This window comes from Notolepis coatsorum (genome assembly GCF_963971535.1).
Source record: "Notolepis coatsorum genome assembly, chromosome: 18".
Classification (NCBI taxonomy): Eukaryota; Metazoa; Chordata; class Actinopteri; order Aulopiformes; family Paralepididae; genus Notolepis; species Notolepis coatsorum.
Genome location: NC_140182.1, coordinates 31870794 through 31894218, shown reverse-complemented (window position 1 = coordinate 31894218; position 23425 = coordinate 31870794). Strand labels below are relative to the sequence as shown.

Here is a 23425-nt window from a genome sequence, read left to right as displayed (position 1 = left end):
GACAGACAGACAGACAGACACATTGTCAGACAGACAGACAGACAGACAAACAGACAGACAGACAGACAGACAGACAGACAGACAGACAGACAGACAGACAGACAGACAGACAGACAGACAGACAGACAGACAGACAGACAGACAGACAGACAGACAGACAGACAGACAGACAGACAGACAGACAGACAGACAGACAGACAGACAGACAGACACATTGTCAGACAGAGGCACCAGATGGACTCAGACAGACAGCCACCAAGGCATAAATATTAACACAGTCTACAGTTATGGTCCTTCCTGTCCTCTCTGTCCAGGGCGCGGCTGTGCTGAGAATGCTGGCAGACCATATGACTAACAAGATATTTGAAGCTGGGGTCAAAGTAAGCATTAATACATGTTTCATGGTCAGTATGCACATTGTTTCAACTAATGAGTCTGATGGACTCATGTGCCCCCGGTGATGGAGTCGGAGAAGGCTGTGAAACTCACTCGTCTGGTAGAAAATGCCGTCCTTCAACCGGATCAAGAGTGTTTCTTTTTTTAATTTGGCTCAATTGGTAGCACCGCTGCCTCTCATGTTGGTGTAATGAGGTTGAAACCTTGCAATAGAAGCCCCTTGGTGTAAACTCACTCCTAAGTTAAATATCCCCACTCTGCCGCCTGCGTTGGATCCTTATATATATTGAAGTTCTTTATTGGGATAACCACTTGAGATTAGGGATGCTCGATATTGGCTTTTTTACCGATATACCGATATTGTCCAACTCTTAATTTCCGATACCGATATCAACCGATATGCAGGGTCTCCCCCCCCCCCCCCCAAAAACTGAATCATTTCAGGTAATTAACATTACCTCTTGTTGTGGAATTAACACAACATTATGCATACTTTTGACAATAAATAAAATCAGAATTTGTTCTTACTTGCTTGCCTGGGTAAATAAAGGTTATAGAAATGCAAAATTAAAAATATTTTTTTTTTGAAAACCGATACCGATATTTTCCGATATCACATTTTATGCCAATATCGGCCGATAATATCGGACATCCCTACTTGAGATACAGTATCTCGTTTTCGAGAGGGTCGCGCATTTTGTGCAATGTAATACAGAATCAGAACACACAACAAAAAAATAAACAAAAGACACACACAAAAACATACAACAGAACATTATAGGAGGATATGTCTCTCAATCTCCATCATAATAGGCCTACTCCACGTCGGCCACCTGACGATGCCACCGCAGGGCAAACGAATATGCTTACCCCGCGATGACACCGCCGGGCAGCCGCTGCGAGAAAGGCCCAACAAAACATTCAAAGGGTGAGTAGAATACAGGATGTAATAGATATTGAGCTCCAGGACTGGCAGGAGAAGCGGAGCACAGTCATCCCGCCCACGAGCACCCCAAATCAACCAATCGCCCCCCCCCCCCCCCCCCCCCCCCCCCCCCCGCTGCCTAAAAATAGGAGTAGAGCCAACTAGCTAACCGCATACAAGACAGCTACCCCACACATCCCCTCATCAGCGCAGGAGCCCCACCGCGGAAGCATGTACAATTGACCATAAAGTTAGAACATTTGTTTGTTTAAAGAGGTAAAATGAAGATATGGATCGAATGATCACCGGTAGGTTATTCCAGTCAGAAGGGGCTTTGAACATGAAGGATTTCTTGGCCATGGCTTTTGAGAATGCAGAAACTGTGAAAAAATACTGTACAGAGTGTCTTAGACGATAAGTGCAAGAAAAAGGGACCATCAACTGTTTCAGATAGGCAGGATAGTCATAATGGATACATTTGAAAATCAATTGCAGCCAATGTCTCTGTCTTAAAGCAGGAGAAGGCCAGTCTAAGGTTTGATACATAGTACAGTGGTGCGTTTTGAACGGACAGCCAATAAGAGAGTCTATTGTAAGCCACATTGAGAGGTGATAGATGGGTTTTGGAGGCAACTTGATAGACAACATCAGCATAGTCCATTAACCCTTTCACTGCCACACGACAGCCGGTTAACCCTTTCACTGTGACAATACAGAAGGTTAGCCCTTTACTATGCGGATGCGGAGCTAATGATGCTAATGATGGAGCATTGCCGTCGGTTGTGTGATAGTAAAGGGCTAACCTTCTGTCGTGTGGCAGTGAGAGGGTTAATGGAAAAATAAGTTGTTGGGCAAGTTTCTTTCTAACAGTGAAGGAAAAACAATGTCTAGCTCTATAAAGGACTCCAATGCTGAGATAAATTTTTAATAACAATAGAGGTAATATGGAAATTGAATGAGAGTTCGGAGTCAAGCCATACTCCCCAATACTTGATGCGTTCAGCTTTTTGCAGAGGTGTATTGTTGGCACATAAAATAATGCATGCCTTAGATTCGGTAGCCTTCAGTTTTTTGCCAAAAAGTACCAAAAATCATAAAGTGAGATTTGGTTTTGTTTAGTATTCATTTGTTCTCAGCAAGCCATTTCTGTAGTGTCTCAAAGTCAGAATGTAAGGCTGATTGAATCTGGGCTACATTACTTTTGGATCTATATAACACTGTATTGTCTGCATAAAGATGAACGCTGCAATCAGAACAAACAGAAGGTATGTCATTGATAAATATTGAGAAAAGAAGTGGACCAAGGGTTGAACCTTGCGACACACCACGTTCTTGGACCATTGTATCCGATTGGAACCCTTGGACGACAACACATTGTTTTCTAATATGAAGGTACGTATATGTATTGAACCAGAGTAATGCATTGCGTGATAGGCCAACAGAGTGAAGTTTATCTAGAAGTAGGTGGTGGTCAACTAAGTCAAAATGTAACTGAGGGGTACAATTCCCTGACTGTATTAATCAAGTATGGTATCATTAAACCACTACCGTCTTATGTACATTATACTGGCCATACCGTACACGAGTATATGATGATGAACACTTCCCCACAATGAATCGGTTCTACACAAAGTTGTCTTTAAGTATTTATTACAGCAAAAGGTACATAATATACTTCTCTAATTACTTTGGATGCTCTTGTAAGGCAAAGGAATGTGCGTAGGCAAATCAATAATGAATGTCCATTCTCTGGTTACGCATGAGATAATAATACAACTTGAATATTAGGAATTATATCTAGGGGATACTGGTAGGGGGTTCCACCGGTTGTAAGCCAGCAGGGGGAGGCAATGCTCTAATGCAAAGTCTGGGTCAGCGGGGACTCAATAGGCTCCTGGAGGCGGTATATTACTCCCTGCTCAGCGGACGAAAGGCAGCGACTGTAATCCCAGTATGCGTGCAGCACAGGTGGAAGCCGGTCAGCCTCTCCAATAGAGACGGGCTCGAATGATGCTCCTCACGGGCAGGTCCCACAGCAGTGGGTGTAGACGATTCTTCTCCGCTCTAACAGCTTGGTCCAAAGCAATAATAATAATCCAGTCGGAAAGGGGGTCTGCATTCACCGGTGTAGATCCTCCGGTGCGCGGTGGTTCACATTAACTAAGTTGAACTGGACGTTATTCAACCAAGCTCTGATACTCCACTATCCTATTCGCACGCGGCTATAAGTGCTCTATTTAGACACACAATTGCTCACTTCACTTGGTCTTTGACTCGTGATGAAGGCTTTTACTAGTAAGGAGCGAACGATACGTTGAACAAACGTATTAGGATAAACAAGACTCTATCTTGGGGCAATACGAGCCCTACTTCACCGCACGTTGCATAGTGGGTGAGGCTTCACTTGTTACTAAGACTGAACTGAACGGACTGCGGACTGAACTACTTCTGTATTCACCTGCGCCATATTTATATGTTGGGCGAACAAACTAGTACCAGCCCCACCTCTGTCTCGTAGTCCTGGGCAGAACCGGGCATGTTGAGACAAGCCTTGACGGTAGCTTTGAACTCGACTCTGGGGGTAAGACACTGGCGCTGGTGGAACGCTATCCAATAAGAGAACGAAATATTATGGTCTGTAGTAGGTTAAAGGGATATTCCGTGTATATGTACAAAGAATACACAAGGGATATCAAACGATATACAAATATTATGCAATATATATCAATCAATAAATACATATATTCGGTTTAATCTGACCCTTTGTAACACAAAAGCTTTGCTAAAATCGATAAAGATTGCACCAGTTAATTTACCATCGTTAGTTGCAGAGAAGATGTCATTTGTGAGCTTTAATAGAGCTGTTGATGTTGAGAATTTTGACCTAAAACCAGATTGATGAGGTGATAAAATATTGTACTTGTCAAGAAATTTTTAAAGCTGATTATATATCAATTTCTCAAACACTTTGGCAATTGAACAGATAATTGAGATTGGTCTATAATTATTAATTTCAAGTGCATCACCACCTTTATATGTCAGGCATTTCGAATGTGGACAGTGACTAATACTAAACAGATCACATAATGGGTACATTAGAATATGGGATGCAAATTTGAGGAACTTAAATTCTAATCTAAACCATCTAATCCAGGACCACCACTGGGCTATTGATGGCATCATAGACTTCTAAATGTAACATTTTCCTGAAAGAGAAGCTATGATCAGGAGGCCTGTTACTGACGAGATCAGTCGCGGGATCGAGTGATGCTGTAGCAGTGACAGAGGGAAAATGCTGGTTGAATGACAATGCATCAATTGTGGATTGAATTTGATCTGGTCAATAATATTATTTTTTGATACACCAGTTATAGTTTTAATCCTATTCCAAAATTGCTTGGGATTTTTTAAACCACGAGCCAAAGATTCTTTAAAATAATTGGATTTGGCATTTCTGACCATAGTCTTACTAACATTTCTCAGCCGTTTATACTCCTCCCAGACAGCTGGGTCCTTGTCTTTCCGGAATCTGGCCCAGACTCTATCCCTATGCCTGAAGGTGCTTATGAGATCCGGTGTTATCCATGGAAGATGACTTCCCTTAACTTTAACAGATTTCCTTCTCCTTTTTTATGATATCTCTAATTGGAATTTATATTAAAGATACAGAAAAAAGCATTTCATATACAAGTATTCTGTATTTTTGTACGACAACTAATAAAGAAACTTGAACTTGATACAGGAATGTGGAAAGAAAACAGGCAAAGAAAACAGTCAAACAAAAACACTAGATTTAGAGAGAAAAAATTTTCATCTCGCATTACAAAGAACCCCAATAGATTAAAACAGAACCTCAAAAGAGAAATGTAATTATCCCCTGAGTCAGTACAGGCTGACCAAGAGAAAAAATAAATACATCTAAATTCTAAAAGATTCCACAATGACTCAGTCGTCTTTAGTTTTATGTAATGTGTGAGGAGTGTAATATGTATGATGAATAAAGTTATAGTGAATAACTTGGTAGTTCGGATTTCTGGAAGACCGCAGAGTGTTGTGCCAGATCAGAAATCATAAAGGTCTTTATTGCCAAGTAGTTTTCACATACAAGCAATTTGATTTGGTCGTTGTCTGTGCGACATTGACGGACAGACATGGACAGATAATAAAATAAAAAGTTGGAATAAAACAAAATGAAATATGAACTAAATTAAGGTAGAAGCACAATATAATAGAATATAATTATGAACAAAAAATAGGCCAGGGCTGTACAACTGTGTATAAATAAAAATAACAATACAGTCGGATGGGATATTTAGCAGGGCTGTGCAATTGGGCAGTTATGTTAAAAAAGTATGAACAGTCAAGTCAAGTCAAGTAAATTTTATTTATATAGCACATTTCTAAGCAGTGGCAGCTGGCACCAAAGTGCTTCACAGGCAGGTTTATAAAAGATAAAATATTACGATGCAAGATATAAAATTAAAAACACAGTAAAACAATGAATGTAATAAAAACAGGTAGGACACAGTAAAGCAAAGAAGATAAAAAGGGGCCAGGGGTCTAGTGGTGATTAAGTGGGGGGGAAGGCCAGGGAGAACAAGTAGGTTTTTAAAAGTGATTTAAAAACCTGCAAGGTCTGGGCGGCCCGTATATTGAGGGGGAGGCTGTTCCACAGTCTAGGCGCTGCGGCGGAGAAGGCTCTGTCTCCCCTAGTCTTGAGGATAGTTCTAGGCACCACCAATAGCAGCTGGTTGGCTGATCTAAGGGATCTGTGGGGTGTGTGGCGGTGCAGGAGTTCGGATAGATAGGAGGAGCTGTGTCATTGAGTGATTTAAAAACATTTATAGAGCTCGTTTAAAATCTATCCTAAAATGAACAGGCAGCCAGTGGAGCGAGGTCAGAACTGGGCTGATGTGCTCATGTTTTTTGTTTTGGTGAGAGGCGCGCGGCTGCATTCTGCACCAGCCTGTAGGCGGCGGAGCAGGGATTTTTCAATGCCTGTGTAAAGGGCATTGCAATAGTCGAGGTGAGTGGTGACAGTGGTGTCTTCGCCAGGAGTCTGAGGTGGTAAAAACTGTTTTGACTACGGCGCTGACCTGTTTATCAAATTAAAAATGGCTGTCAAAGATAACCCAGAGGTTCCTGACAGAGGTGGAGAGGTTGGACCCAAGGGACCAAGTGCGTCGATCAGGGGGCACTATTAAAAACAATAACCTCTGTTTTCCCTTCGTTCAGTGTCAGGGAGTTTTCAGACATCCAGCACTTGATCTCTGCCAGGCAATCAAGTAGCGGTTGTGGATGTTTTCCTTGGTTGGATTTAGGGGAGGTAGACCTGCACGTCATCAGTGAAGTATGAACAAGTATGTTTTGATGGGGGGGGGGGGGGGGGGGGGCAGTGAGGGTCCCAAGCCTTGTTGATGAGGCTCATTGCAGAGGGGAAGAAACTGTTCTTGTGGCATGAGGTTTTGGCCCTGTGACTAAAGCCAGGCGTCTACGCTGTGGTGACGTCAGTCAGCAGCGCCAAATAGCAGTGTAGTTTGCCAGTAGTGTTGTCACGATACTGGAATTTCGACTTCAATATGATACCTTGAAAAGTATCGATATTCGATACCATTTTCGATACCAAAAAATAGAAAAATATATAATATGTATATATTATTTTTATTTAATTGTTTTTAACAAATTTTGCTTTTGTTGCTGGTTGATTCTCCTCAGCTTCTCTCTGGTACTATAGAGAAGATAAATATAACACTTTTAAAACCCTTTGTTTAGCTTTAGATCAGACATTTAAAAATAACAAAATTATCTAATCTAAATCAAACCTCTCTTAAAAACAAAAACCTGTTTAACCTAGCCATCTATAAAACATCATGCTAAAACTGTGAAACAAACTCCCCTAAAGAAAGAAATACATAGCAAACATAACTCAGTTATGCAATAGTGCTGCTGCTTTTTATTTGGTTAAAACAACTACAACAATTTTCATGACGGCGAGAGAGAGAGAGAGAGAGAGAGAGAGAGAGAGAGAGAGAGAGAGAGAGAGAGAGAGAGAGAGAGAGAGAGAGAGAGAGAGAGAGAGAGATTCTCCGGAGCTATACTCGGAGCATTTATTAATGTTACATTTCAACAAGATTGCTGCTAATTAAACACTTCATGGAAATGGGGTAACGTTATGTCGAGTTCATACGTGTACTAGTGTAGTATGAATGAACTCGACTTAACGTTACTCCGTTTCCCATGAAGTAATTATAAAGGTGGCCAGCTAGCTAGCATAAGCTAACGGAGGAACGACTAGCTAACGTTAGCTAATAGCTGTATCGTTGGCACTGCTCTGTAACAACGTTTGCAAATGGTATTTAGCTTTTCCTTCGTCGTTTACTTCAAACCCGAAGTACTTCCAAACAGCACTTCTGCTGTTTTGTTTATCCACAAGCACAAGTTGCGGAGGCTCTGCAGAGCTAAAATCTTTGTTTACAAACTGAAGACAGGTCTGCGAGGGGGAGGGCTGCAGCGGAGGAGGAGGAGGGGCAAGCGTGCTCTGCAACAGCGTGCGTCTGTCTGTCAACAACTTGCGGTAGAACACTGCGAGCAAGTGAGCTGGTATCGATACTGCAGAAAGTATCGATATTTCGGGAAATGAGTATTGAAACCGCTTTAAATATTCAGAATCGATATGTATCGATTTTTCGATATTTTTGACAACACTATTTGCCAGCGAACGAAAACGTTGTTATTTTGCTACCTTTACGATTAATTGCGAATATTTTCATGTTGAGCTATAGATTGTGGATGAATACACACAGAAAGGTACACCATGCCAACGTTAATGCTTTATTTATCTAAAACAAGCTGATTTAGAAATGGTCAATGGGGAAATACATGGAGTGTAACAGGAAAAAACGAAGATGACGTAACCACTACACCTCCCTATTGGTCTAAATAGGTTGTTGTCTAAACTGCATGTTTGTGTTTGTGTTTCTTAGGACTACCTCAGCGCCTTCCGGTATTCCAACACTGTCCACAAAGACCTCTGGGAATATTTACAGAAGGTAAACTCCATCCTGATTGAAGTTGAACAAAACAGGAAAAGTGTAACAATAAATATATATATATATATATATATATATATACATACATACAGTATTATTGTACATGGCTGTCATACGGAGTTATACGGGTAGACTATCAGTTTGAGATAGATAGTTATGATTACAGTGTAAGGCAGCTGTGGACAGATAATTGAAGGCGTTGCCATGGTTACACAGGCGGAAGACGAGTATGGCGGTAACAACGACATCGCCGCTCTGATGAACACGTGGACCACGCAGATCGGCTACCCCGTCATCACCATCAACACCACGGACGGAGGCGTCAGGCAGAAGCACTTCCTGTACAACAACACAGCGGAATCAAAGTGAGTCCGTCAGAGGTTTAGGTGTTGAGTCTGGATCAGTTTACACTTGTCACAAATCTTCAATCGCAATATAATTAGGGCATGGTGCAAAACTAAGGGAAAGGTGCAATTTAAAGGGAAAGGTGCAATATGAAGCTTTTGAAATTAGTTGACCTACTTATGAATTAGGGGTGTAGTCTCTATGCATTGTCATATTTTTACTAACTGTATGAATGATTGTATATATATATATATATTATTATTTTTTTGTTTACACTGTTATCGCAGACTGATGCAGCACTGATGTTCCTAGTAAATCTTCCCCTCTGGGACAATAAAATGTATTCTTATGTTATGTTATGTTATCTTATCTTATCATTCACCATGCTCTGTTCCTATGGCTCCAGCATATGTAAGTTTCTCACTTTTGACGTGTCCTTTTTTCGATTGTTTTCTTCTACATAGTCTCGTGTGGCATATCCCAGTCAGAGTAATGACACAGAGGTCGGAAATGTCTAAGTTTGTGCTGAGAGAGATCACAGGTAATGGATTATCTGAAGGTGGTTAATAAGGCCGAAGGATACCTCTTCATTTATTGTATTCATTGTCTGACTGTACCTATTGAAACAGACGAGTGGAATGAGAACAGCTTCTCATTTCCGTGTTCTATGTTCACCGGGCAGAGAGGAAGGAAGAGTTAATCTCTAAGGGCGGCAGGTGGATTCTTGCCAACTTCAACAGTACCGGATACTTCAGAGTCAACTACGATCCCGAGAACTGGAAGCGCCTCCTGGACCAGCTGGAGAACAACCACCATGTGAGTATTACTGGCCATCTTCATATGCACAGAGTGACCCATTGATGGAGAATTGCCACCGTACATCACAAAATGATGCTAAATTGGAATTATGGACCTTATCTGACCGGTTGGCTTGCATTCAAGGTCCCACTTAATGTTGAGTTCAGTTTCAACTTGGTCTGTCTGCCTTTTGTTTTGATGCACCAGCTTCCTGGAATGATCTTCAACTCACTCTAAAAATCAATACCCCAAATCAAATCAAATTTATTTGTAAGGCCCGACAACACACGTTAATGTCCCCACGGGCCGGACATGTCTTCTTTAAACAAGTCAAGAAGAAACATCACAATAAATCAAGAACAAAACAAGAACACCATAAAGTCCAAAACATTTAAAATAAATAAAATAAATAAATGCAACACTCCCAGACATACCCCACGTGAAGGTAAGGAAAAACTCACTAAAACCTAGCAATAGGAAAAAATTCACCACAGGCAATGTGGAGGAGAGAAACCTTAGAAGGGCCAATCAAGGGGGGATCTCCCTTCTTCTTCGGTGATAGTAGTGTTGCAATAAAACAGGCAAAACAGTTGGTAAAGCATGCACTCACCAGCGTAATGAAACACAGATAAGTGCATGCAATAGCAGCTGAACATTTTGAAAGATTAAAAATAGAGCTGATGGCGGATCTATTTGAGGCAAGGGGGCGTCGCATCCTCCCGGTCATCATCACGGTACGTCCAACACTCCGGTCATCACTACGAGACAGCCGGAGACAGGGAGACAGGGGGTGGCGCAGAGAGGGTCGCATCCTCCCGGTCATCATCACGGTACGTCCAACACTCCGGTCATCACTACGAGATAGCCGGAGACAGGGAGACAGGGGGTGGCGCAGAAAGGGTCGCATCCTCCCGGTCATCATCACAGGACGTCCAACACTCCGGTCATCACTACGAGACAGCCAGAGACAGGGGGACAGGCGTTAGACAGTTTGCATGATTGTGATGGGCGGACATAGCAATAGATACAAGTGGTAAGCATATATGTGAATAGAATAGAAGTACTTAACCCAGCAATGAACTCCACGTCTAAACCACGTTGACAGACCACGGACTTCCTCAGGCGCCTAAGGAAGTTCCAAGTCAGTCAGAAGATCCTTAAGAACTTCTACTCATGTACAATAGAGAGCATCCTGACTGGCAACATCACCTCCTGGTTTGGGAATAGCACTGCACAAGACCGAAGCAGACTACAAAGAGTGACACGTTCAGCCGAACGCACAATTGGAGGGGGGCTCCCCACCCTCCAGAACATTTACAACAAGCGGTGCAGGGGTAAGGCTAAGAGAATCATTAAGGACTCCAGCCACCCGAACAACTGCCTCTTTGAACTGCTGCGGTCAGGCAAGCGATACCGGAGTCTCAAGGCGAGCACAGAAAGACTCAGAAGAAGCTTCTATCCCCAGGCCATCAGGCTGCTCAATGAACAATAAACACTATACAACAACCACCAAATGCACACAGCACACACATCCACACGCACACACTCACTTTAAACAAACAACACAATGCAGCACCCACTCTCCACACTTTAGATCACCTAAACACACTTTATATTTATTGATAAAGGATTTGCACTACAACTCGTACACCTTACTGTAAATTGTACCTAAATTGTACCTTATCCCATTTCTGCTTTGCACTATATAGTATTGTATATTAGTACACTGCATAGTATATTGTATATTATATGGTAACTCAGTTATGTCTATTCCGCATCGAACATTGTACATATGTCTATACTGAACACTGTGACCTCATTTTTCTTTACTCTAATTTACATGCTATACTATGTTATTTCATACTTATCTTGTCTAGCACAGTCTCTGGAGCGTAACAGTAAGAAGCATTTTGTATAAAAGTATTCTGTACTTCTGTATGACAACTATTAAAGAAACTTGAAACTTGAAGACGGTAAAAAGCTAATCCCCACTATCCTATGTACAATTTAAGAACATGATCACAAACCTTCCTACCTCAGTGTGAAACTGTTTTAATTAAAACATGATCACAAACCTCCCTACCTCAGTATGTAACTGTTTTAAATTAAATCTCTTTCTTTTTTCTTTATTATTATTAGTATTATTATTATTATTATTATTATTATTTGCCTTTCATATTCCAAACGCTGACTCCACTTATACTTTGTCTGGAAATTTAAATGGCCACGAGTTACACCTTATTAAGTACATTAAATTTTAAGTACATTAACGTCTTAATTCAGACTTGAGAGCAGCCACCACATGGACTGGTTTACACAAATGGACTACATTAGAAGAAGAAGAAGAAGAAGAAGAAGAAGAAGAAGAAGAAGAAGAAGAAGAAGAAGAAGAAGAAGAAGAAGAAGAAGAAGAAGAAGAAGAAGAAGAAGAAGAAGAAGAAGAAGAAGAAGAAGAAGAAGAAGAAGAAGAAGAAGAAGAAGAAGAAGTATTTAATTGTCATGCAGATTAACACACACACATGCGAGATGGGCGACACACAGGAACACACACACATGCACTGAGTCGCAGATAAAATCCCGTCGTCCTTCCCCCCCAAGGGCAGCCGGGAGCGGGACCAATCCAAGTGCTCCTGTCCGTCTTCGTCAGGGACGCGACAGCGTTAGCGATCTGTTGTGCATGTTTTTTTTCCATTGGGTTTATCTCTTTTTCTGGAGGGGAAACCCTTGCAAACACAGGGAGAACATGCAAACTCCACACAGAAAGGCCCGGGAGATACCCCACCTGGGTACCTGGCTACGTGGCAACCTGGTCAGTACATTCATAAAACTACTGGACTGGTTTCACGTACTGTACACAGACAGGCACTGCAGTGGTCCTCGTTTCACCTCCTACATCATGTCCTTCCTTACCTTAACATCACTCCCTTTGGAACTTATTTATTGTTTTTACATAGAAAAGCAACCAACGTCCATTGGAGCGACATGGAGAGAAATCAACAGCAATGCAACAAAAAATTATTGAATTGAATGAAATGTTTTATAAAGAAATGGCATAATTGAGCATTATATGGTGATACTGTGGGACGGTGAGTAACATTCAGCTTGTGTCTCTTCACAGCTCATCCCCGTCATCAACCGAGCGCAGATTGTGGATGATACCTTTAACCTGGCAAGGTAATGCCGCTTGGCCTAAAGGCCCACTCATTGATCCAAACGTAAAACAGAGGCATGTTTTAAGATTGATTTATTTCTGGTTTTCCCTCACAGGGCCAAGCTAGTGAACGTGACACTGGCGCTGAACTCCACCCGATTCCTGCGTAACGAGAAGGCCCTCATACCCTGGGAGTCCGTGATCAGCAACCTGCGCTTCTTCTTCCAAATGTTTGACCGTTCAGCGGTTTATGGACCCATGCAGGTAGCTTTATGCGTTGAATGAGAGTTCGGAGTCAAGCCATACTCCCAAATACTTGATGCGTTCAGCTTTTTGCAGAGGTGTATAATTTTTGGCACATAAAATAATGCATGCCTTAGATTCGGCAGCCTTCAGTTTTTTACCAAAAAGTACCAAAAATCATAAAGTGAAATTTGGTTTTGTTTAGTATTTGTTCTCAGCAAGCCATTTCTGTAGTGTCTCAAAGTCAGAATGTAAGGCTGATTGAATCTGGGCTACATTACTTTTGGATCTATATAACACTGTATCGTCTGCATAAAGATGAACGCTGCAATCAGAACAAACAGAAGGTATGTCATTGATAAATATCTATCTATCTATCTATCTATCTATCTATCTATCTATCTATCTATCTATCTATCTATCTATCTATCTATCTATCTATCTATCTATCTATCTATCTATCTATCTATCTATCTATCTATCTATCTATCTATCTATCTATCTATCTATCTATCTATCTATCTATCTATCTATCTATCTATCTATCTATCTATCTCTATCTCTCTCTCTCATATTAAATACTGTATGCAATTCACTGTATGTCATTTGATGGACCATTTGAGCCCAAGCGTGTTACATGCAGCAGGTTGTGTTCCCCTCAGAGTGTGTTACAGCAGGTTGTGTTCCCCTCAGAGAGTGTTACAGCAGGTTGTGTTCCCCTCAGAGAGTGTTACAGCAGGTTGTGTTCCCCTCAGAGAGTGTTACAGCAGGTTGTGTTCCCCTCAGAGAGTGTTACAGCAGGTTGTGTTCCCCTCAGAGAGTGTTACAGCAGCAGGTTGTGCTCCCCTCAGAGAGTGTTACAGCAGGTTGTGTTCCCCTCAGAGAGTGTTACAGCAGGTTGTGTTCCCCTCAGAGAGTGTTACAGCAGGTTGTGTTCCCCTCAGAGTGTTACAGCAGGTTGTGTTCCCCTCAGAGTGTTACAGCAGGTTGTGTTCCCCTCAGAGTGTTACAGCAGGTTGGGTTCCCCTCAGAGAGTGTTACAGCAGGTTGTAATCCCCTCAGAGAGTGTTACAGCAGCAGGTTGTGTTCCCCTCAGAGAGTGTTACAGCAGCAGGTTGGGTTCCCCTCAGAGAGTGTTACAGCAGGTTGTGTTCCCCTCAGAGAGTGTTACAGCAGGTTGTGTTCCCCTCAGAGTGTTACAGCAGGTTGTGTTCCCCTCAGAGTGTTACAGCAGGTTGTGTTCCCCTCAGAGTGTTACAGCAGGTTGGGTTCCCCTCAGAGAGTGTTACAGCAGGTTGTAATCCCCTCAGAGAGTGTTACAGCAGCAGGTTGTGTTCCCCTCAGAGAGTGTTACAGCAGCAGGTTGGGTTCCCCTCAGAGAGTGTTACGTGCAGCAGGTTGTGTTCCCCTCAGAGAGTGTTACAGCAGGTTGTGTTCCCCTCAGAGTGTTACAGCAGGTTGTGTTCCCCTCAGAGTGTTACAGCAGGTTGTGTTCCCCTCAGAGAGTGTTACAGCAGGTTGTGTTCCCCTCAGAGAGTGTTACAGCAGCAGGTTGTGTTCCCCTCAGAGAGTGTTACAGCAGGTTGTGTTCCCCTCAGAGAGTGTTACAGCAGGTTGTGTTCCCCTCAGAGAGTGTTACAGCGGGTTGTGTTCCCCTCAGAGAGTGTTACAGCAGGTTGTGCTCCCCTCAGAGTGTTACAGCAGGTTGTGTTCCCCTCAGAGTGTGTTACAGCAGGTTGTGTTCCCCTCAGAGAGTGTTACAGCAGGTTGTGTTCCCCTCAGAGAGTGTTACAGCAGCAGGTTGTGTTCCCCTCAGAGAGTGTTACAGCAGGTTGGGTTCCCCTCAGAGAGTGTTACAGCAGCAGGTTGTGTTCCCCTCAGAGAGTGTTACAGCAGGTTGTGTTCCCCTCAGAGAGTGTTACAGCAGCAGGTTGTGTTCCCCTCAGAGAGTGTTACAGCAGGTTGTGTTCCCCTCAGAGAGTGTTACAGCAGGTTGTGTTCCCCTCAGAGAGTGTTACAGCAGGTTGTGTTCCCCTCAGAGAGTGTTACAGCAGGTTGTGTTCCCCTCAGAGAGTGTTACAGCAGGTTGTGTTCCCCTCAGAGAGTGTTACAGCAGGTTGTGTTCCCCTCAGAGAGTGTTACAGCAGCAGGTTGTGTTCCCCTCAGAGAGTGTTACAGCAGGTTGTGTTCCCCTCAGAGAGTGTTACAGCAGGTTGTGCTCCCCTCAGAGAGTGTTACAGCAGCAGGTTGTGTTCCCCTCAGAGAGTGTTACAGCAGCAGGTTGTGCTCCCCTCAGAGAGTGTTACAGCAGGTTGTGTTCCCCTCAGAGAGTGTTACAGCAGGTTGTGTTCCCCTCAGAGAGTGTTACAGCAGGTTGTGTTCCCCTCAGAGAGTGTTACAGCAGGTTGTGTTCCCCTCAGAGAGTGTTACAGCAGGTTGTGTTCCCCTCAGAGAGTGTTACAGCAGGTTGTGCTCCCCTCAGAGAGTGACAGAGTGTTCCCCTCAGAGAGTGTTACAGCAGCAGGTTGTGTTCCCCTCAGAGAGTGTTACAGCAGGTTGTGTTCCCCTCAGAGAGTGTTACAGCAGGTTGTGTTCCCCTCAGAGAGTGTTACAGCAGGTTGTGTTCCCCTCAGAGAGTGTTACAGCAGGTTGTGTTCCCCTCAGAGAGTGTTACAGCAGGTTGTGTTCCCCTCAGAGAGTGTTACAGCAGGTTGTGCTCCCCTCAGAGAGTGTTACAGCAGGTTGTGTTCCCCTCAGAGAGTGTTACAGCAGGTTGTGCTCCCCTCAGAGAGTGACAGAGTGTTCCCCTCAGAGAGTGTTACAGCAGCAGGTTGGGTTCCCCTCAGAGAGTGACAGGTTGTGCTCCCCTCTCCTCACCAGGCCTACCAGCGGAAGCAGGTCACTGGTCTGTACAACTTCTTCAAGAACTACACCGATAACTCAGCCGTTCCACAAGATCACTCACTGCAGTAAGTTCTCTGGCTCACCACCGGTGCCCTCATCAACAACAACAACAACAACAACAACAACAACAACAACAACAACAACAACAACAAATAAATATATATACACACACACACACAGTGGTGAAAGAAGTACACAGTTCCTTTACTTAAGTAAAAGTAGAAATACCCAGATAAGTATTTCCATTTGCTATTGAGTGTACGTAGGTATCTAAAGTAAAATGTAAATGTATTCCAGTGCTTTGGAGCATTCAATTCTCGATCTATTGACCTTTAAAGGTCATGTATAAGTGGTACCTGGTCCAGTTATGCTGCTCTGATGAGGTCCTCTTGAAGTTTTGCAGGCTTCAAATGTGAAAGTAGATTTTTGCCATGTTTTCTATGCAAAATCTTTTTCTTCAAAGTAACTAGTAATGGATGGGTTCAGATTAGGGATGTCCGATATTATCGGCCGACCGATATTATCGGCCGATATCGGCAGTAAAATGTGATATCGGAAAATATCGGTATCGGGTTAAAAAAAGAAAAAAACAATAACAATATTTGTTATATATATATCCAGTGAAATGATTAGTTACCTGAAATTATTCCGTTTTTTGGGGTGGGAAACCCTGCATATATCGGTATCGGTTGATATCGGTTGATATCGGTATCGGAAATTAAGAGTTGGACAATATCGGAATATCGGTATCGGTAAAAAAGCCAATATCGAGCATCCCTAGTTCAGATAAATGTAGTGGAGTAAAAAGTACCATATTTCCTTTGAAATGTAGTGGAGTAAAAAGTACAATATTTCCTTTGAAATGTAGTGGAGTAAAAGTACAAAGATCCCCTAAAATGAGTACCTCAAAATTGTACAGTACGTAAGTCATTCCATTTACTATCAAAGCAAATTCATCTGATGAATACACAGACCTCCTTGCCGGAGCGTGCAGAAGGAGCAGACTCTAAACATCATGACGTGTCTATTCCAGTATACTTGTGTGAGTCCTAACAACACGGTCCTCATTCCTAATGATCACAGCGTGTAGCTTAGCGTTAGCTACTCATGCAGGACAGGGAAGTCACATGCGTCACACCAATCATAATCGACATGGCTAAAAGCTCTGTCAACAGGGCGGCCCGTTTAACCCTTTCACTGCCGCACTGCCAAATGGTTAACCCTTTCACGGCGACAATACACAGAAGGTTAACCCTTTCACTGCCACACAGCAGCAGGTTAACCGTCGGTAGTGTGATAGTAAAGGGTTAACCTTCTGTAGTGTGGCAGTGGAAGGGTTCTGCCTCCCCCTATTCAGTGCATGGCTGCACACTGCACAGTGGTGTTTGTTAAAACTCCCACCACCTCGCCAGCCTGCCTGCCATGCCATGCTGGCCTCATGTGTCAATATCACATCAATCTACTGTATCGTCTAGACGTGCTCTACATGCCATACTGGCCTCACGTGTCAATATCACATCAATCTACTGTATCGTCTAGACGTGCTCTACATGCCATGCTGGCCTCATGTGTCAATATCACATCAATCTACTGTATCGTCACTCTAGACGTGCTCTACATGCCATGCTGGCTTCATGTGTCACGTGTCAGAATGAGAGTCAAGTTAGACCGCACTCACAATGTCTGACACTGGGTGCTGAAATCCCGAAGATTAAGTAGAAGAAAGCAGGAAGCCGGACCAGCACTCTGATTCAACATTTTTAATTGCAGCCTGGAACATACATGTTTCGGAACCAATGTGTTCCTTCGTCAGTGTTGATGGCTAGCAGTATTCATTTAGACAAAATGGTGGTTATATAACAGGGTAGGCAGGAAATGACATCAAACACACGTGTCAGAATCACATCATCTCAGGTTGTGCTCCCCAAGACTCTGCTCAGGTTGTGTTCCCCAAGGCTCTGCTCAGGTTGTGCTCCCCAAGGCTCTGCTCAGGTTGTGCTCCCCAAGGCTCTGCTCAGGTTGTGCTCCCCAAGGCTCTGCTCAGGTTGTGCTCCCTAGGGCTCTGCTCAGGTTGTGCTCCCTAGAGCTCTGCTCAGGATGTGCTCCCCAAGGCTCTGCTCAGGTTGTGCTCCCCAAGGCTCTGCTCAGGTTGTGCTCCCTAGGGCTCTGCTCAGGTTGTGCTCCCTAGGGCTCTGCTCAGGTTGTGCTCCCTAAGGCTCTGCTCAGGTTGTGCTCCCCAAGGCTCTGCTCAGGATGTGCTCCCTAGGGCTCTGCTCAGGTTGTGCTCCCTAAGGCTCTGCTCAGGATTTGATCCCCAAGGCTCTGCTCAGGTTGTGCTCCCTAAGGCTCTGCTCAGGATGTGTTCCCTAAGGCTCTGCTCAGGTTGTGCTCCCTAGGGATCTGCTCAGGTTGTGCTCCCCAAGGCTCTGCTCAGGTTGTGCTCCCTAGGGCTCTGCTCAGGTTGTGCTCCCCAAGGCTCTGCTCAGGTTGTGCTCCCCAATGCTCTGCTCAGGTTGTGCTCTCTAGGGCTCTGCTCAGGTTGTGCTCCCCAAGGCTCTGCTCAGGTTGTGCTTCCTAGGGCTCTGCTCAGGTTGTGCTCCCCAATGCTCTGCTCAGGTTGTGCTCCCTAAGGCTCTGCTCAGATTGTGTTCCCTAAGGCTCTGCTCAGGTTGTGCTCCCCAATGCTCTGCTCAGGTTGCGCTCCCCAAGGCTCTGCTCAGGTTGTACTCCCCAAGGCTCTGCTCAGGTTGTGCTCCCCAAGGCTCTGCTCAGGTTGTGCTCCCTAAGGCTTAACTCAGACAAATCTGTTGCCGGCTCGCATGGATGGATTAGTACTGAGAGCATCTTGAAAGCAGAGCCTGTACATACGACATTAAACTAAACATACAAGCTTGTGTTCTATTGATTTAGAAAACACTTTTTTATACATTATCTGATTTCATAGAAAATACTGAGACATCACGTTTTGATTAAGCAATATCACACGAGAGGGAGTATGTTATGCCGTATATACAGTAAGTACGGCTGTGGTGCAGTCGCAGGACCTAGTTAATTGAGAGAGTTAGTTAAGAGTTCATTCTGCTCTGTATATGCGTTGCTAAGCAACTCCCAGCCTGTGATGTTATTGTAAATAGCCACACTCCTATGCAGAGCTGCTTAATGTCTACATGTCACACAGCCTGTGAAACAGCTCTGCCCCAAGTGCCTTAAAGGAAACCATACCTTTATTACTGCGTTCCTCGTCGTTTCCACGTGAGAATAAGTAGAAACCATACCTTTATTACTGCGTTCCTCATCGTTTCCACGTAAGAATAAGTAGAAACCATACCTTTATTACTGCGTTCCTCATCGTTTCTACGTGAGAATAAGTAGAAACCATACCTTTATTACTGCATTCCTCATCGTTTCCAGGTGAGAATAAGTAGAAACCATACCTTTATTACTGCGTTCCTCATCGTTTCCACGTGAGAATAAGTAGAAACCATACCTTTATTACTGCGTTCATCATCGTTTCCACGTGAGAATAAGTAGAAACCATACCTTTATTACTGCATTCTTCATCGTTTCCAGGTGAGAATAAGTAGAAACCATACCTTTATTACTGCGTTCCTCATCGTTTCCACGTGAGAATAAGTAGAAACCATACCTTTATTACTGCGTTCATCATCGTTTCCACGTGAGAATAAGTAGAAACCATACCTTTATTACTGAGTTCATCGTTTCCACATGAGAATAAGTAGAAACCATACCTTTATTACTGCGTTCCTCATCGTTTCCACGTGAGAATAAGTAGAAACCATACCTTTATTACTGCGTTCCTCATCGTTTCCACGTGATAATAAGTAGAAACCATACCTTTATTACTGCGTTCCTCATCGTTTCCACGTGAGAATAAGTAGAAACCATACCTTTATTACTGCGTTCCTCATCGTTTCCACGTGAGAATAAGTAGAAACCATACCTTTATTACTGCATTCCTCGTTTCCAGGTGAGAATAAGTAGAAACCATACCTTTATTACTGAGTTCATTGTTTCCACGTTAGAATAAGTAGAAACCATACCTTTATTACTGCATTCCTCATCGTTTCCACATGAGAATAAGTAGAAACCATACCTTTATTACTGCGTTCCTCATCGTTTCCACGTGAGAATAAGTAGAAACCATACCTTTATGGTTGTTGTTCTGTTTATTATTATTATTATTATTATTATTATTATTATTATTATTATTATTATTATTATTATTATTATTATTACTGTATTATGTGCTGTCATGTTTTGTTTTATATTCTATGTAAAAAAAAAGAGAGAAAATAAATGTTTTATAAAAAAAGAAAAGAGAATAGGTAGAAACCGTCGGTTTACTTCCTCTTTGGGCAGAGATGTTTGACAGTGGGACGACAACGTTGTCCAACTCTCTGAGTAAGAGTGTGGCGAAAACACATGGCCCTTCAGCACAATCAGAAGCGACTGTTGTTTACTAAAGGAATACGATCTGTCTGTTGTTTACTAAAGGAATATGATCTGTCTGTTGTTTACTAAAGGAATACGATATGTCTGTTGTTTACTAAAGGAATATGATCTGTCCTCAGACACAATCAGAAGTGACTGTTGTTTACTAAAGGAATATGATCCGTCCTCAGACGCAACCAGCTCAATGCCATCGACGTAGCGTGCTACAACGGGCTGCCGGAATGCCAGGCCATGGTGACATTAAAGTTCAAGGCGTGGATGGACAACGAGACCATCAATAGGTACAGTACGAGCACCGACTCATGAACCCCCTATGTGTGTTGTGAGGCATCATGATGGCAAGCATGTTATACCTATAGGCACTGTTCTTACGTCACTTACGTTATGTAATGTGTGCATGTGTGTGTGGATGCATTTATGTGTGTATGTATGCTGTTTTTGTGTGTGCTCACATATCGGTATGTCTGTCTATGCATTAATTTCTCTGTGTTTGTGCGTGCATGTGTTTATGCATGCATGTGTGTGTGTGTGTGTGTGTGTGTGTGTGTGTGTGTGTGCATGTGTGCGTGTGTGTGTGTGTGTCTCCCAGCATCCAGCCCAACCTCCGGACCTCCATCTACTGCCAGGCGGTGGCGGTGGGGGGGGAGGAGGAGTGGGAGTTCGCCTGGAAGATGTTTAAAAATGCCACCATACCTGCAGAGAAAGAGAACCTACGCTCCTCCCTCGCCTGCACCAAGAAGATCTGGCTGCTCAACAGGTGACCGACACACACAGCCACGTGCTGCTAGGCAACAAGGTTTGGTTTTCAACCTCACCGTGAGAACCGTAGGGCCGGGGCGATTCACCGAGTTTGAATTTCAATGGCGGTTTTCGCTTCCCACCACGATCATGAAAACGAGATCATCGCGATCAAACGATTGTGTTACCGCGTTGCTCTCCTATTGCCTTGTGTTGTAAATGCGGCGCACCCTTCCTTCACAGCTGTGTGCTCCGCCCCTCCTCCGCCCTCAAGCCTGAACAGTAGTTCCAGCTGGTGTTGAGAGGGAGGAGGGAGGGAGCCACGGCGCGTTTCTCCGGTTATTTTTAAACGTCTTCGGTAACTTGACAGAAAGGCAGCCTTTATGGAGAAGAAAGGTCAAACTAATTCAGTCGTCATATGATGTTCTCAAATCAATATGTAATCGCGTTTAATCGTCATGATTTCGACATCAATCAAAATAATCTGGATTTTCTTTTGCCATAATCAAGCAGCCCTACTAGAAAGGTATATATTCGGCTTCCAAGTCCAAGACCTCTGAGGTATTTCTTAACAGACATCTTTGTCTTAAAGGAATATGCCAACATTTTGGGAAATTAGCTTATCGTCTTCTCCAGAGAGAGACAAGAAGATAGATACCAGTTTCCTCTCTGTGTGTTCAGTAGAAAGCTATCTGGCTGCATGTTAGCCTAGTTTAGCACAATGAATGGAAGCGAACACGGCCGGTTAGCCTGCCCTAGGCATTGTCCAACTAACACCTTTCCCGAAGGCTAACCGGCACTGTCCACTTCCATTCATTGTGCTAAGCTAGGCTAACGTGCAGCCAGATAGCTTTCTACTGAAAGCATAGAGAGGAAACTGGTATCTATCTTCTTGTCTCTCTCTGGAGAAGACGATAAACTAATTTCCCAAAATGTTGGCGTGTTCCTTTAGCTAGCTACTGTAGCTAAACAGTTTTGTGCTTAGAGATGTATTTGTCACAGCTAAGTATACAGAACGTCAGTGAGTGTGGGGTGAACAGGACGAATTACCATTACAGTGATTGATTGGATTACTCCAATACCGTGACATAATCTGATTAATTGATTACTTTGCCTCTTCAATGTACAGAATTGGAGGGTAAATGGAAAATGTATTCCAATTTCCAACAGACTGTACTTTGACTGTTATCATCAATCTAACATTACAATCATGATTAACATTATTTCAGTAATGATGTTTGTCACCTTAATACGTCAGAATGGCTTTTCTCCTTTCAAACATGCTTCTGAGTAATCCAGTGATCACTAGCTTTCATATAATCCAGCTAATTCGTTAGCACCCAACTCTCATATGCCATTTGATTAATCATATCAACAGCGTCCCAGGTACAGGCGTTGGTGCCTGAGTTTTACAAAGCGCTGACCTACAGCAATAATCTCCATTTACGTCACAGCATATCCTGATAAACAACGTTAGAATGGGATCCACCCATAGACACCCATGGACAGATGTCACTGGCAGTGGTGACACAGACACACACCTCACAAAACATGCTGTTCCATAACAGACACACACCTCACAAAACATGCTGTTTCATAACAGACACACACCTCACAAAACATGATGTTATATCACTGACAGTGACACACACACCCAAAACATGATGTTTTATGACAGACACACACACCCAAAACATGATTTATGACAGACACACACACCCAACATATTATGTTATATGACTGACACACACACACACCCAAAACATGATGCTTTATGACAGACACACACACCCAAAATATTATGTTTTATGACAGCTCTACACTCATCAGTGGGTCTACTGTGTCACATGGAGCATCAACATCACTACTGTCGGTCTCCTCTGCACAAACATGGTGCCGATCTAACACTCGTCCTGCACACGCCGTGAGGACACAGCGTCCAACTGAGCAAAGACCGCTGACCAGACATGTCCCTCTCTCTGCTCTGATCTTGCAGATACTTGGATTACACTTTGAACCCTGACAGGATACGGAAGATGGATGCCGTATCTTCCATCATCGACATCGCCAGCAATGTGGCGGGGCAGGCCCTGGCCTGGAACTTTGTCCGAGCTCACTGGACCTACATCAGCAAGGAGTAGGTAACCTATAGATGGTATTGTCACTAACTCGCTACAGCCAAGAGACAAGTCACATCTTGACATACTGGTGGTGGAAGAGATGTTGAACCAAGCATTATTTTATACAGATATACATTCGACATTTGTAGAACAGAATATATAAATGTTATTTTAACTGTTGATCTTGGCCATGATTTTATATTAGTAAACACTGCAACAAACCTAACCAGACACATAAACACACAGCTGCAGTGCTAGCTACCTTTATCTTCAACAGTTTAAT

At 43.3% G+C, this 23425-nt stretch overlaps 1 protein-coding gene across 1 annotated transcript in view; it reads left to right on the top strand.

The window, feature by feature from the left end:
• anpeplb (alanyl (membrane) aminopeptidase-like b) overlaps nucleotides 1-23425 on the top strand; it is a gene marked incomplete at its 5' end in the record, with an annotated part of 65076 nt that overhangs the window by 31005 nt on the left and 10646 nt on the right. The window contains 11 exons of the mRNA XM_084335145.1: nucleotides 315-380; nucleotides 8305-8370; nucleotides 8587-8735; nucleotides 9180-9256; nucleotides 9398-9531; nucleotides 12632-12687; nucleotides 12781-12928; nucleotides 15788-15876; nucleotides 20455-20565; nucleotides 20874-21041; nucleotides 23019-23159. Of these exons, the coding sequence (XP_084191271.1) occupies nucleotides 315-380; nucleotides 8305-8370; nucleotides 8587-8735; nucleotides 9180-9256; nucleotides 9398-9531; nucleotides 12632-12687; nucleotides 12781-12928; nucleotides 15788-15876; nucleotides 20455-20565; nucleotides 20874-21041; nucleotides 23019-23159 (1205 nt within the window). The remainder of the gene's footprint in view (nucleotides 1-314; nucleotides 381-8304; nucleotides 8371-8586; nucleotides 8736-9179; nucleotides 9257-9397; nucleotides 9532-12631; nucleotides 12688-12780; nucleotides 12929-15787; nucleotides 15877-20454; nucleotides 20566-20873; nucleotides 21042-23018; nucleotides 23160-23425) is intronic.